General features: G+C 36.5%; 1 protein-coding gene across 1 annotated transcript in view; it reads right to left on the reverse strand.

Annotated features, from left to right (window-relative positions):
- LOC150110118 (glutamate receptor-interacting protein 1-like) overlaps positions 1–14,430 on the reverse strand; it is a 311,102-nt gene that overhangs the window by 17,879 nt on the left and 278,793 nt on the right. Inside the window, exon 18 of the mRNA XM_090397962.1 lies at positions 10,189–10,889. Coding sequence (XP_090254088.1) covers positions 10,189–10,889 — 701 coding nt within the window. The remainder of the gene's footprint in view (positions 1–10,188; positions 10,890–14,430) is intronic.

Genomic DNA, 14,430 nt, shown 5'->3' on the forward strand with positions numbered 1-14,430 from the left:
ATCATTAATAGTACTCCACCTTCCTTTTTATCTTCACGAAATACATTATACACTTCCATCTCTATTCCTGTGGGGGATGTCTCACTTATTCCAAGAGTTTTGGGGTAAACCAACTCAATCAATGCAACCCTTTCATTTCCCTTGTTTCTGATACTTCTAGCGTTCTTATACAAAGATAATTAATTTCTGGATCCATAACAAGTTTCACTGATACCACTTATTAGATGTGACCTACATACTTTCCTCAAGCCATTTCTTTTTCTCCTTACTCATCTCAGAACCTTCTTCAATCCAACTGGTTTCCCTACATGCCAGGTCATCATTTATGTCTACAAATGCATTCACATCCTCTTAGAGCACATTCAACCATCTCATGCTGTGTTTCCCTGTCCACCCTCAGTCTCTCTATTTCCCTGTTTGTTTTGCACACTTGTTCTATCATTCTCTACATGCTACCCACTTCTCCATTCATAAGCACCACTCTCTCTCCTTCTTTACTCTCTTGCTCTTTCACATCGCTTCTTACTTGTTCAGATTCATTCTCCGCATTCATTACTCTCCTTTCCAGCAGCAGCAGCAGGCCTTTCAAATAAGCACCACACTCTCTCTCCTTCTTTACTCTCTTGCTCTTTCACATCGCTTCTTACTTGTTCAGATTCATTCTCCGCATTCATTACTCTCCTTTCCAGCAGCAGCAGGCCTTTCAAATGACTCGCACCCAAACTATTCAAATGCAGTCCATCACTCTTATACAGTTCAATTCTTCCTTCAAACTCATTTCACACATTAACAAACTGCACTCCCTTTCTCTTCCCACATTTCTGCTAACATATCATTCATAATTCTTGCTCTCCACCTCATCTTATCATTGTCATACCTGGGCAACACACTGACTACCTTTCCTATCAAACTATTATCTTTTATCCTTCTCAACAACCTCCTGATATTCTATCTTACATTCTCTTTGTTCCCAGTCAAGTCATTTGTGCCTACAACCACACCACTACCAACTCCTTTGCTCACTTACTCCTCATATCCAATGTCTCAATACACTCTATTAATTTTACCTCCAAGAAAACAAACCTTGTGCATCTTCTCCATTTACTACACCTCTAATAATCAAATTGCCATACAACATCACCCATAAGTCTTTCATTATCTTTTTCACACCAAAATCATTTGTTTTTGTCTTCTTCACTCTTCCATACATTATCTCCAATTTTCTTCATTTTACTCCTCATTTGCCTCATTTTCACCAACTCAGCTTTCAAATCTTGTGTTCTTTTTTCACTATCATTCACTCTTGCTATTTTAGACGTGTGTGTGTGTGTGTGTGAGAGAGACACCATCAACCCCACTCGCCACCTCACTGTTAATTGCACTCTGTTTTTCAACATCATTATTGCTCACTTTATCCTTAATTTCACTATTTTTTTTTAAGTTATTATCACCCGCTTTATTATCAATCAAAATTTTTCCCTCGCTACCACTTCCACACACTATCTGAACATATGCACTGCCATGTCAGTTACAATGCTATGTTCCCCCTACTCATATTTAAGCAGACCTCATGGTCCATCAGAATATCACATTTTCTCATTCTTTTCTTATTCAGCCTCTCTACATAAATATGTGCAATATCTTCCCACACATACATTCCTGGCACCGTACCATTTTTGAGAAATCAACACTGTTTACTTTGTCTTCTACACTGACCTACTCAATGATTTATATTGTACAGAAAAATAAGTCTGAGTACAAAAAACTGTTTCTGCAAGCTAAAAACAATACAAAAGAAGTTTATTATTATGTTGCAAGTAAAAGAAAGAATGAATGTGAAAGTCCTGAATGCAGGTAGTATGTAGATGGCAGATGCAGTAGAGATTGTTCAACTAAATAGTGCCTATTGGGCTAAAATGCTACCAACCTGTTATATACAACATTGGATGGACTCAATACTACTTCTCCACTGGATGTAGAAACTCAGGTGTGTGTGAGGAGGATACAGAGCTCTTGCATAAAGTGAATAAGAATTTGGTAATGGGGGCTGATGGATCGGCACGGATGCTAAAAGTGTGTTCAGCTGAACTAGCTGTGCCTTTTAATCTGGCTGTATAATTTGAGTCTCAGAACAGGGAAGATTACACAAGAGTGTGAAGAATGCATGATAATCCCTTGCATAAAAGTTGTGCAAAGGCTGATATGTATAACTACTGATCTCTAGAATGGTGATAAAGATTTTGGAAAAGATGGTAAGAGATTGCATGCAGAAATGAGTTGACAGAGAATTTATATACTTTACAATAAACAGCATGTTTACACTAATGCAAGGTCATGTTTCAGTAACTTGCTCACATTTTATAACAATATTACGGCTACATTAGACAAGGGGGGAATGGACACGCCATGATACTTTTGGACTATGTTAAAGCTTTCACAGAATGCAGCACAGAAGGATGTATGTTACGCAAGTTTGATTAAACTATTATTATTATTATTACTACCCTAAGACTCCCATGGAGTCAAAGACATATCTAGGAGGTCCCTTTGTCATACACACACAGGTCACCTTATCATATGCACTATCTATCATATGCACCTTAACCATATTCAAATTCTCTTCAGACACCACACTCTCAGGCAAGGCATTCCAATCACTTAACAACTGCATGCAAAAAACCTGCATCTCACTCCCTTATTCACACCCACCTAATACAGCTTCCAGAGATGACCTCTGGTTCTCCCTTGATCGCCCACTATTTTCTGTGAAACCTCTTCAACATTGATCCCATAACAATCCCTTATCAACTTGTACATCTATCTCATATCATCCTTCTTCCTCCTATTCACTAGTCTCCGTAAACTGCATCTTTTCGACCTTTCCCTCATATTCAACATTCTAGAGATCAGAAGCTACCTTAGTCGGTCGCCTCTGAACATTTTCCAACATGTCTTCATCCTTTTGCAAACCAGGTGACCAAATCTGTGCACAGTAGTCCATATGTGGTCTAATCAGAGCCTCATATGATGGAACAAGAATCTCCTTACTTCTACAAGTCAGTGTCCTCCACATCATTTCAGAATTTGTTGTGTTGTCCTTGCAATTTTGAAAATGTGTCCTCTAAATTTTATATCCTTATGCACCATCACCCCAAGATTTCTTATTTCCTCTACGTCCAACAATATATCCCCACCAATCGTATTTTCTACATCCCATCATTGTTTCGCAAACTTTAAAATCATACATTTTGCAACATTAAACTAGCATCCCCACTCCTGTGCCCATTTACTCAATCTATTCAATTCTTCTTGTAAGGATAAAAGATCTGCTCTACTCCTCATAGTTCGTCCCAACTTTGCATCATCTGCAAACAACTGAATATCCCCATCAAAATCTTCTCCAATATTATTAACACATAGGTCATAAAACTAGTGATGTGCCCCTGAGGCACACCACTAGTGATTTTCATCTTCGGGGTTGTTGCTTCCCCACACGCAACTTGCTGATACCTATCAGATAGCCAACTTCCGATCCAGTGCACTAGTCTAACATCCAATTCCAAATACTCTAGTGTGCCTATAACTTATTATGCAGTAATCAAAAGCCTTTGGAAAATTTAAGTATACTACTGTGTGGAAATCTCCTCTGTCCAATGAAGCCATCACCTTATTGTAACGAGTAAGTAGATTACTAAAACATGACCTCCCTTTAGCAAATCCATGCTGTCCATCAAAGATAATACTATTGTTGCCAACTCAATTCTGGATCCTGGTTCTCGCAAGCTTCTCCAACAGTTTAACCACAACAACTGACACACAGAGAGACCTATAATTTGATGCTTGAGTTCTGTCACCTCCCTTATAAAGTGGCACAATCTTGCCTTCTTTCCACTCCTTTGGAACTTGACCTAGTTCCAATGGGAATGTCAGTGAAACATAACATAATGAAAATCATTTAAAAATTGTATAAATTAAAAGAGATGCTGCATAAATAATTAATTAACTCTTTACTGCAGATCGTCAATTCAACAAATCCATCAGTGACATTGCTCATTGGAAGAAATGCTAATGCTGTGAAGCATTTAATTTTCGTGTTATTTCAGCATCTGTTTGATAGCGTAACTTTAAACCAGTAGCAATAATTTTGCAATAAAGATTTTGTGCCATATGAAATAAATAACCTGTTATAGTTGTTGACGTAAATATGTTAGAAAAAGCATTAATAGTTGCTTTCTCGAAGTCAACCATTAATGTTTCAGGATCTAATGATGAACATAAGCCCTTTAAGGCACTGAATAATCTGCTGTAAGTTAATTCTGATTTGCCAGGAAGCAAAGCAAAAATCCACCATGGAATCCTTAGTGGTCTCATGCCAGTCCCAAGCCTGTATAAAGGAGGAGGGTCAGTCAGATGAGTGTCGATGCTCTGATCATAAAGAAAAAACATGATTGTTATCTGATGTCTATATGATCAACAGCTACAACATGTGGGCTCAGACATCACCCAGATGAACATGGTCCGCGATACCAATCGAGAGATTGGGGTTGGATCAGGATACCAAAAGGAAACAGAAACTAACAGAACTATTATCAGTAGGAACAGGGAATGTACAAACACTTTGGATGTCAGGAAAACTAGAATTACTTCGCGAGGAAATGAAGAGATATCGATGTGATATACTAGGACTGGCTGAGATGCAATGAACATCATCAGGACAGATAAATGGATGCGAAGTCATGTGGTCAGGGCATGACACCAAGCATGAAGTTGGCTTCCTTCTTAACAAAAGAGCTAGGGAGGCACTGTTAGGCTACAAACTGGTCAATGAATGAATCATAGCAGCAAGATTTCAAGCAAAACTATTGAATATAGCAATAGTTCAGATATATGCACCCACATCTGACAGCACAGATGAGGATATTGACTTATTTTACAAAGATCTGACAGAGACAATACCAAAGCAAGATGTACTAATTATTTAAGGAGATTGGAATGCCAAAGTCAGAATACATAATAATCATTAGGAAAGAGTCATGGGAAAATATGGTTTCTGAGAAAGGAATGAACAAGGTGAAAAAATGTCAGAATTTGCTGTTGATTATGAAATTATGATCTGTAACACAAGATTCCAGCAAAGGGAGTGCAGAAAATGGACGTCGCAATCAAATGATGGGAAAACCAAGAACATGATTGATATGATTATGATTAAAAGTAGGTGGATAACATCAGTACAGCAGTGTCGAACTTTTCAAGGAACGGATATAGACTCTGATCATAGTTTAGTGATTGCAAACATCACGTTGAAATTAAAAAGAAAATATAAACCCCCATCATCATCAGAAACGAAGAGATACAGCAAGAATAGGTGAAACAGAAATAGGAAGAAGGTACAGAACAGTGTTAGAGGAGAAACTTTAAAATGTGGACAAAAAAAGAAATTCGAATCTAAGGGTGAAAGGAGTAATGAAGGTGATAGAAGAAACAGTACAAGAAGAAGAGAAGATCAAGAAGAAATGGATTAGACAAGAAACACTGAAGTTAGTACAGGAGAAAAGAATGTTGAAGATAAGAAGGGATACATCAGAACAAATAGAAGAGCAATATAGAAGAAAGTGTAATGAGATGAAAAAAAGCAGTCATAATGGATAAGATGAAATGGTTAGAAGCCCAATGCAATAATATGGAACAGCACTATGGAGAACATAAAACTAGGGAGGTGTACAAAATTATTAGAACCATTAATAGAAGGTGGCAACCAAAACAGACCACATTTAAAGACAAAAGAGGCAAAGTATTGATTAATAAAGATAAAATTGTACAGCGATGGACAAGATACTGTTGTGACTTATATGAAAAAAAAAAAAAAAAAAACTAGCTTTAGATAGCGTTGGGAAACTGACTAAAGAATTGAAGCAGATATCACCATCAGGTAACAAGCATGATACAGAATCACTCGATTGGTATCGCAGACCTTGTTGATCCAGATGATGTCCAAGCTGGTGTATTGTAGCCGTTGATCATATAGACAGATTACAATCATGTTTTCTCTTCACGGTCAGAACATCGACACTCATCTGACCGACCCTCCTCCTTTATCGAGACTTGGGACTGGCATGAGACCCCTAACAGGTCTCTGCTTTTTGCTTTGCTTACTGGCAAATCAGAATTAACTTACAGCAGATTATTCAATGCCTTAAAGGGCTTATGTTCATCGTTAGATCCGGAAACATTAATGGTTGACCTCAAGAAAGCAACTATCAATGCTCTTTCTAACATATTTACATCAACAACTATAACAGGTTGTTTATTTTATATAGCACAAAATCTTTATCGCAAAATTGTTGCTATTGGTTTGAAGTTACGCTATCAAACAGATGCTTAAACAACACGAAAATTAAATGCTTCACAGCATTAGCATTTCTTCTAATGAGCGATGTTACTGATGGATTTATTGAATTGAAGATTGGTAACAAAATGTTAATTATTTATGCAGCATCTCTTTTAATTTGAAAAATTTTTAAATGATTTCATTATGTTATGTTTCAATGACATTCCCCTTAATAAAGATTTGCCTTTTTAATGATTTTATAATACCCTTTATCATCCATTGATTATTTACAAAAATTAATGGAAAATGTCTTACAGCGAAAATGTTTACAGGCGAATTTTCCTAGAACCCATTAGAAGCTAATGAAGTCATTAGCTTCTATATATGAGTTGCCCTAGCCCTGATTGTATTTCAGGTGAACTTTTTCAACCTTTATATTACACTGAAGAGACCTGAATAAAGGTCAAAACCGGTCTGGGTGGTGACCCTTCCCATAATGCATAGCATTATACATGTTTGCAAGGAGATGTGCTTTGCATTATAGGATACTAAGACAAGTGATGTGAAGTCAGTCCACCTTTGCCACGAGTTGCCCCAGTCCTGAAAGTACTTCAGGCACAAACGTTGTTTGCTTACACTTGGATAAAGGATTAAAACGAAATATATAATTTATAGTCTCACCAAGTGAAAAAACTTCCAACAGCTATCTCTAATCCAGAGTATTTTAATAATAAGGTGTGACCTTTTGGATACTCATATATAAAAATATGACTTCGGCACCGCTTCAACCTTAGTATCACCTCTGGTTCTGGCTCCTACTGATGAGACCTCGATAAAGGTCGAAATTGATTTGGGTAGTGATCCCTTCCCATAATGCAGGGGTTCTCAACTTTTCCAGTGGCGTACCACTATATTTAATTCAAGATATTAGATGTACCAGCAAGGCAGTGGTACGTGTATCATAGGTTGAGAATCCCTGCTATAACGCATAGCATTATACATACCTGTAACGATATGTGTTTTGTATTATGGGATACTAAGGCAAGTGATGTGAAGTCATTAGCTTCTATATACGAGTTGCCCTAGTCCTGATTATATTTCAGGTGCAAACTTTGTTTGCTTACACTTGGATAAAGGAGTAAATGAAATACATAATTTCTTGGTATCTTTAATTTATAGTATAACAAGTGGAAAAACTCCAACAATTATTAACATCAAGTTTGGTCAGTTTCTCATATACCGCTTTCTCACAGTGTCTCTCCTCATCATCAGCTGCTCTCAAACTCTTCATGATGTCACATTCACCAGAATGAAAGACCTTTATGAGCTGCTCGGTAAACATCTCTATATCTTCTGCAGGCAGTTGTTCTTATACCATTTTCTCCAATCAATGTGATCCTTCCATAAGCTTTTTTTTTTTTCTGGCTACATATCAAAATAACTCCCTGGGATTTTTTTGGCTTCGTTAGCTAACTGCTGCTTATACTTAACTTTTGCTACCCTTAACAACTAAGTCACCCTCTTTGTCTGTTTTTTGTATTCCTCGTGGAATTGATTATTACCACTCCTCTTATGTTGCTTCTATAATGCCATTTTCTTCTGTATTGCATGTTTAATCTTCATTCATCCATTTCATACCTATCTTGTTTAATCTTCTGAACCTTGAAATACACTTAGGCATTGCAGCTACTAGACAGTTTATAAATATCACCCAAACAGCACTGATCTCCTTTTCAGCCAATTCCTCCTTCCATGCTACACTTGCAAGCTGTCTCCTGACCGTCTCATAATCACTAGCCTTGTGGTTCCACATATTCCTCACACTGCTGGCAACCACCCAGGTAATCACTTCATGGTCACTTTCACCAAATGGAGGGTGATTTGACATAATTGATAATAACATCCTCTGATGAGATGATCAAATACAAGACTCTCAATCCTCGTGTGGTCTCTGTTTCATATTGTCTGAGTTGTCCCTCAAAATCTCAAGAAACTCATTTTCTTTACTGCCAGTTGCTATCTCATCATCCCAGTGTGGCTTTGATAAGAGTTTGGCTGACTGATAGATATTAAAAAGTGGTGCATGGGGAATCTGAGTTTGCAAGATTTAAAGCGACAGCTTTTGTACCTGAGGGATCAGTCCTTAGTCCACTGTTGTTTAATCTTTACATGAATGACATTAGGAAGGAATTAACAGGAGACAACAGCTATTTGTTGAATATCCAAAGATATGCACGATAATCAGGAATATAACTGGCATGTGGTACTTGCAGAATGATTTGAATAAGCTGAATTGTGGGCATGTGAAAATGGCTGTTAGTTTAGTTCCTAAATTTGCTTAGTTCCACATTGCTAAGGTGTCCAAGATTGCACATAGGATTACTTGGTTATTGAAGAACACACTAACATCCAGAGATAAAGAGGTTATTATTCCTCTTTATAAGGCGTTGATACTTCCACATTTAGATTACTGTGCTCAAGTCTGGTCGCCTGGATTCCTTGGAGATGAGGAATTGGTGGAGAGGGCTCAGAAGAGAGTGACTAAGTTGGTGAGTGGTGTAAAAAATGCTTCCTACATTGATAGATTGAGAGCTTGTGGATTACAGAGGTTGGTTGATAGGCAGAGAAGAGGAGATATAATAGAAACATTTAAATTACTTAAAGGTTTTTATAAGATTGATGCAAGGGAAATATTTCAGCTGTGTGATAGTGATGGAAGAACAAGTGATCATCCCTGGAAATTAAGGAAAAGTGTGGTTAACAAGGGTGTGAGAACTAGATTTTTTGCTTGGAGAGTGGTGAATGAATGGAATGAATTGCCTGACTTAGTTGTGAGTGCTTTGTGTGTAAATGAATTCAAGAAGAGGTATGATAGATATTGTTTTGATAGTTTGGGTCTCCCGCGATGAGTCCATGGAGATACCCATATAATAATAATAAATGTAAAGTGATGCATTATGGTGTAATGATATATCTAATGGCATATTATATTGCTGGGATAATACTTGAAAAAGCTGGTCAGAGTAGAAATCTTGGAGTTTTAATAGATAAGAATTTGGGCAATATGGCAAAGATTGTTAAACAGCTCAGATTATAATATCAATGCTGAAATAAATATTGATAGTGATGAGGACAAGGAAGACACTTTTGTGTCTGTACAAGACTTGTAAATTACCTCACATCTGGACTATTGTATGCAGATCTGGTCTCTGGTTTTCAAAGTGATGCAGATACAGAGAGGATTCCAAGAAGAGTGTTAAAGATGACATTGGGATTATGAGGACAGACTGAGAATCTGTGGGCTGCAGACATCAGTAATCAGGAGAAAGCAGAGTAATATGATAGAGATCTATAATCTTAAACGGCCATACAGGATATCAGTATAGAAACATTTTCATGTTATAAACAGTGAGGAAAGAACAAGAACAGAACAAGAGGGCATGATTCACAGAAGTTGAAAATGAATGTAATGAAGAAAGGGGCGAAAGCTAGATGTTTTTCTCACAGAGTGGAGCATGATTGGAATGGCTTGTCTTTAGAGGTGGTGAGTACATATAGCATGAATGAATTTAAGAGAAGGCATGACAGGCAGTATGAGTGATATGTGGCTTATCTTGCTTGAGTCTCTGACTTCATGAAGGTGCCTTAATGCATTTCAGAAATAATAATGATAACAGCTAAACAATATTATAGTGAGTAAATGAAATTCAGTTATATATAGAATAAACACACAACAGTTCTAAGATAATAGGTAGAAAGATAAAAAAAATTTTAAAGCATCAAAATTAATAAACATTCAAAATGAAAATGTGAAACTTTTGTATATTCTGAGAAATAAATGTAAATATTTTTTTACTTACTTGCAATATTCTGTCATATGGCCTGAGAACACCACTTATATCAGCAGGTCCACCAGATCTGATACGATTTACATATACTCCTCTTTGATAAAGACCATCAGATACACTGAACCCAAAGTCCTCATACACTGTATCCTTAAATAATGTTACTTGATGAACCTCTATTGGAATAGGCAAAGCATAAGATCCTTGTTGTGCAGGAAACAAATCGCTAGAGATATTGTTCAAGTAAGGTTCTTGTTGTTCCCTGAAGCGTCGAGTTGAGCAAGGAAGAGTGTTGCATCGTTGTTCTTGAACATCACTAGAATTAAAATTTCTTCCAAGAAGTCCATTTTGCAAACTCATTTCAGGGAGATTATCATCAGACTGTGAACAACCTTTTCCAATGTACAATGTGGTATTTCGAGAAGTCTCCGAATTTTCATTATCATTCACAAATTCATCAGACAATCCCAAATCATTTTCCTTGATTTCTTCCTCCTCTTCTTCCTCTTGGGTGTACAGTGTGGTAGGACTACAGCTTTTTATATCTGGAAGTCCTCGACACCATTCACTTTTTATTTCAGAGTCTGTTTCACAACTTTCATTACTGTGGTTAGTACTTACATCCCACCTATCTTGTGAAAACCTTTCATCACCAACTTCACCTGACAGTTTGGAAGCCACTGGACATGAATCAATTTTGAATGAAAATAAAAGGCCTGAAAAATTACATGCTCAGTGAAAAATGCATATTAACAAAAATACTATATATGAAATTAAAAGAAAATTACCTTTTAAGCATTAAGCAAACAGTACTATAATAAAAGAGAGAGAGAGAGAGAGAAATTATGCAATTTAAAGGCATTACTTTTATGCATTTTGACAGTTGGATAATTAACATGGGCCAACTTACAAATAGTTTAAGAATACATGATACTGGAAGATGAGAATGAACAATTATTCTACTGTTTAACTGACGTCTCCTCTCTCACACACACACACGCCTAACTTTAAGAGACCAGTTCTATCCAATGCATTTACAAGATACTACTATATTCACCCAATGTATTTACAGGAAACTTCAGAAAAACCCTCAGAAAAGTCAACCTAAGTCAATCTATAAGTAACTGTTTCTATTCTTAGATAATGCAAGTTTAGTCTATAATAAAATGTAAATATAGCATAATACCATTTATATAAAATTATTACGCATGCTAAATGTTTCATTTCGTATTACTTAGCTCACTCAATATCCCAAGTTCATGTTTTTCTTTATTTATTTTTTTTTTTTATGACGAATTGTTATCTAAGTTTTGAGGATATTAGTGTGAAATAAAGTTACTGAGTCTTGAGTACATGGAGGCCATCATGATGTCAATAATAATAATATTTGTACAAAAATATCCTGAGAGAAGACTAGTGACAGATAAAATGTTAAGGAAATTTGATAGAATCTATAATGCACATTTTCAAATTTGTCTTTCTCATGGTAATTACATATGCTGATAAACTATTCTTTTTTTATTTGAACTATTAAAAAATAATGACAGTTCATTTTCCTTTAAGGATAGAAAAATCAGCAAGAATATTCTGATGGGATATATATTATCCCAAACTGAGTTAAACTACTTTGCTGCACAGGAAAAAGTCCTGGAAGGAGTGGTGGTGTTACCCTTGTTAAGAAAAGTGAAAATTTTTGATTCATCTTACCACTGCTAGCCTAAGTGACTGAGTGGATAGCTTGTCTGTTTTGCAATCAAGGCTGTAGGTTTGAATCCCTCTGTGGTATGAATCAGTAGCATAGCTAGGTTTTTAGTGCCCTTGGCAAATCTGTAGTTACATGTCTTTTCTAGTGAGACATGTTTTGATAACTTGTAAAATATCTTATCACTGTTACCTATGGCAGCTGTCCCAATACTATAGTATTCCTATGCGACTGGCATGAATACTTGTCAGGTAATTTTATTTCATTGCAAGTTTATTTCACTGTGGTTTATTTCCTGTAAGCAAAATGGTGAGACCACCATTTTGCTTACTGGAGATATGAAGTGAAAGGCCATGATTCGTCCCTAGAGAAGTTTCTTTGATTATGTAATCATTAGTCAATTTACAATACTTATGTGCTAACTTTTTATAGATAGGAATTATCATAGAAGAAAAACAGCTGTGATAAAAAGTTTAAAACAAATAAAATCATATTATGATAAAGCATAAGACATTTTTATTGTGTGTACTATATTAATAATTTTAAGATATATCGTATTTAACACTAATACAGATAATAATGAATCGTTTTTCTTTCCTTTTTCTGACTTTCTTCTCTAGAACAGTTTTTTGATCATTCACAAAGGATAGCAACTTGCAGCTGTTCAAGGAGAACTAAATGTATTATAGTCTAACCAAATGAAAAATAAACTTTCAACAGGGTGTACAGGATATGACACTACGTGAACAACTTACACCATTACTAACTTCCTATCTACAATTTTCCTCCAAATCAATCTGTTACCTGTCAAGATTTCAACATTATCAGATCTTATATTTCTATCTTCTAAAGCACTTTTTACTGTAGCAATCCAACAATATCTATCTTCCTCTGGGTCTTTTTTTGCCAACCTGGCAAAGAAGAGCACCACGTATTCTGAAGGAATGTGCCAGGAAGTTGACACCGGCCTTGGCATATTTTTTTAAATACGAGTCTTGTGAGTCAAGTTCCTAAGGAGTAGAAGGAGGGCAAGATTGTGCCACCTCATAAAGGAGTTGATAGAATTCAAGCATCAAACTATAGGCCTATCTGTGTGTCAAGTGTTGTGGTTAAGTTGTTGGAGAAGCTTGTGAGAACTAGGATCCAAAATTGGGTTAGCAACAATAGTATTATCTTTGATGGACAGCATGGATTTGCTAAAGGGAGGTCATGTTTTAGTAATCTACTTACATATTACAATAAGGTGACTGCTTCCTTGGACATAGGAGAAGGATACACAGTAGTATACTTAGATTTCGCAAAGGATTTTGATAGATTACCGCATGATAAGTTAATAGTCAAACTGCAACGGATGGGGTTGGAGACTGGCTATCTGTTAGGTATCAACAAGTTGTGTATGGAGGAGCGATATCCAGGAAAAGGAAAGTCATGAGTGGTGTGCCTCAGGGGTCTATTTTAGGGCCATTACTGTTTAACTTGTATATTAATGATATTAGTGAAGATTTGGATTGAGATATTCAGTTGTTTGCAGATGATGCAAAGTTGGGATGAATCATGAAGAGTGGAGAAGATGTTGTAGCCTTACAAGAAGACTTGAATAAATTGAGTGATTGGACACGGGAATGGGGATGTGAGTTCAATGTTGCAAAATGCAAGGTTTTAAAATTTGGAAAACAAAGATGGGATGCAGATTTATGTTTGGTGATGATATATTGTTGGAGGTGGAAGAAATAAGAGATCTGGGGAGGGAGTGATAGTGGATAAGGATCTGAAATTTAGGGGACACATAGCCAAAATTGTGAAGACAACACAAAGGCTTATGGGAATGATGCAGAAGACACTGACTTATAGAATTATGAAGATTTTTGTTCCATTGTATAAGGCTTTGATTAGGCCACACATGTACTATTGTGCCCAGATTTGGTCACCTGGTTTACAGAAGGATGAAGAGATGTTGGAAAGGGTCCAGAGGTGACTGACTAAGGTAGTTTCTAACCTCTGGAATGTCAAGTATGAGGAAAGATTGAGAAGATTTGCAGAGACTGGTGGACAGGAGGAAGAGGGGAGATATGATAGAGACCTACAAGTTATTATGGGGTTGTTATAGGATCAATGCTGGAGAGGTTCTACAGAAAGTAGTGGGAGATCAGGGGAGAACCAGAGGTCATCCCTGCAAACTGTATAAAAAGGGTGTGAGTAGGGGAATGAATAGGTTTTTTCTATGCAGAGTTGTGAATGATTTGCATGAGAGTGTGGTGTCTGCAGAGAATTTGAGTGTGTTTAAAGCAAGGTATGATGAGCTCTGTGTGCGTGTGTATGTGAGATAAAAAGGACCTCCTAGATGTCTTTGACTCCATGGAGTCTTGGGTAATAATAATAATAATAACAATTGTTTTGCTAATTTTTCCTCTCCCGTTCTGTTTAAGTGACCATACCAACTGAGATTAGCTCTGCTAACACATTCCTGGATGCTAACCATGTTAAGTTTTTTCCTAATATCCTCATTTTTAATATGACATTGCCACTGATGCCATCTGTTCACCTCTGTAATCTTT

This window comes from Typopeltis vanoorti, chromosome 1 (genome assembly GCF_054136105.1).
Source record: "Typopeltis vanoorti isolate ZY-2024b chromosome 1, IOZ_Tvanoo_1.0, whole genome shotgun sequence".
Lineage (NCBI taxonomy): Eukaryota > Metazoa > Arthropoda > Arachnida > Uropygi > Thelyphonidae > Typopeltis > Typopeltis vanoorti.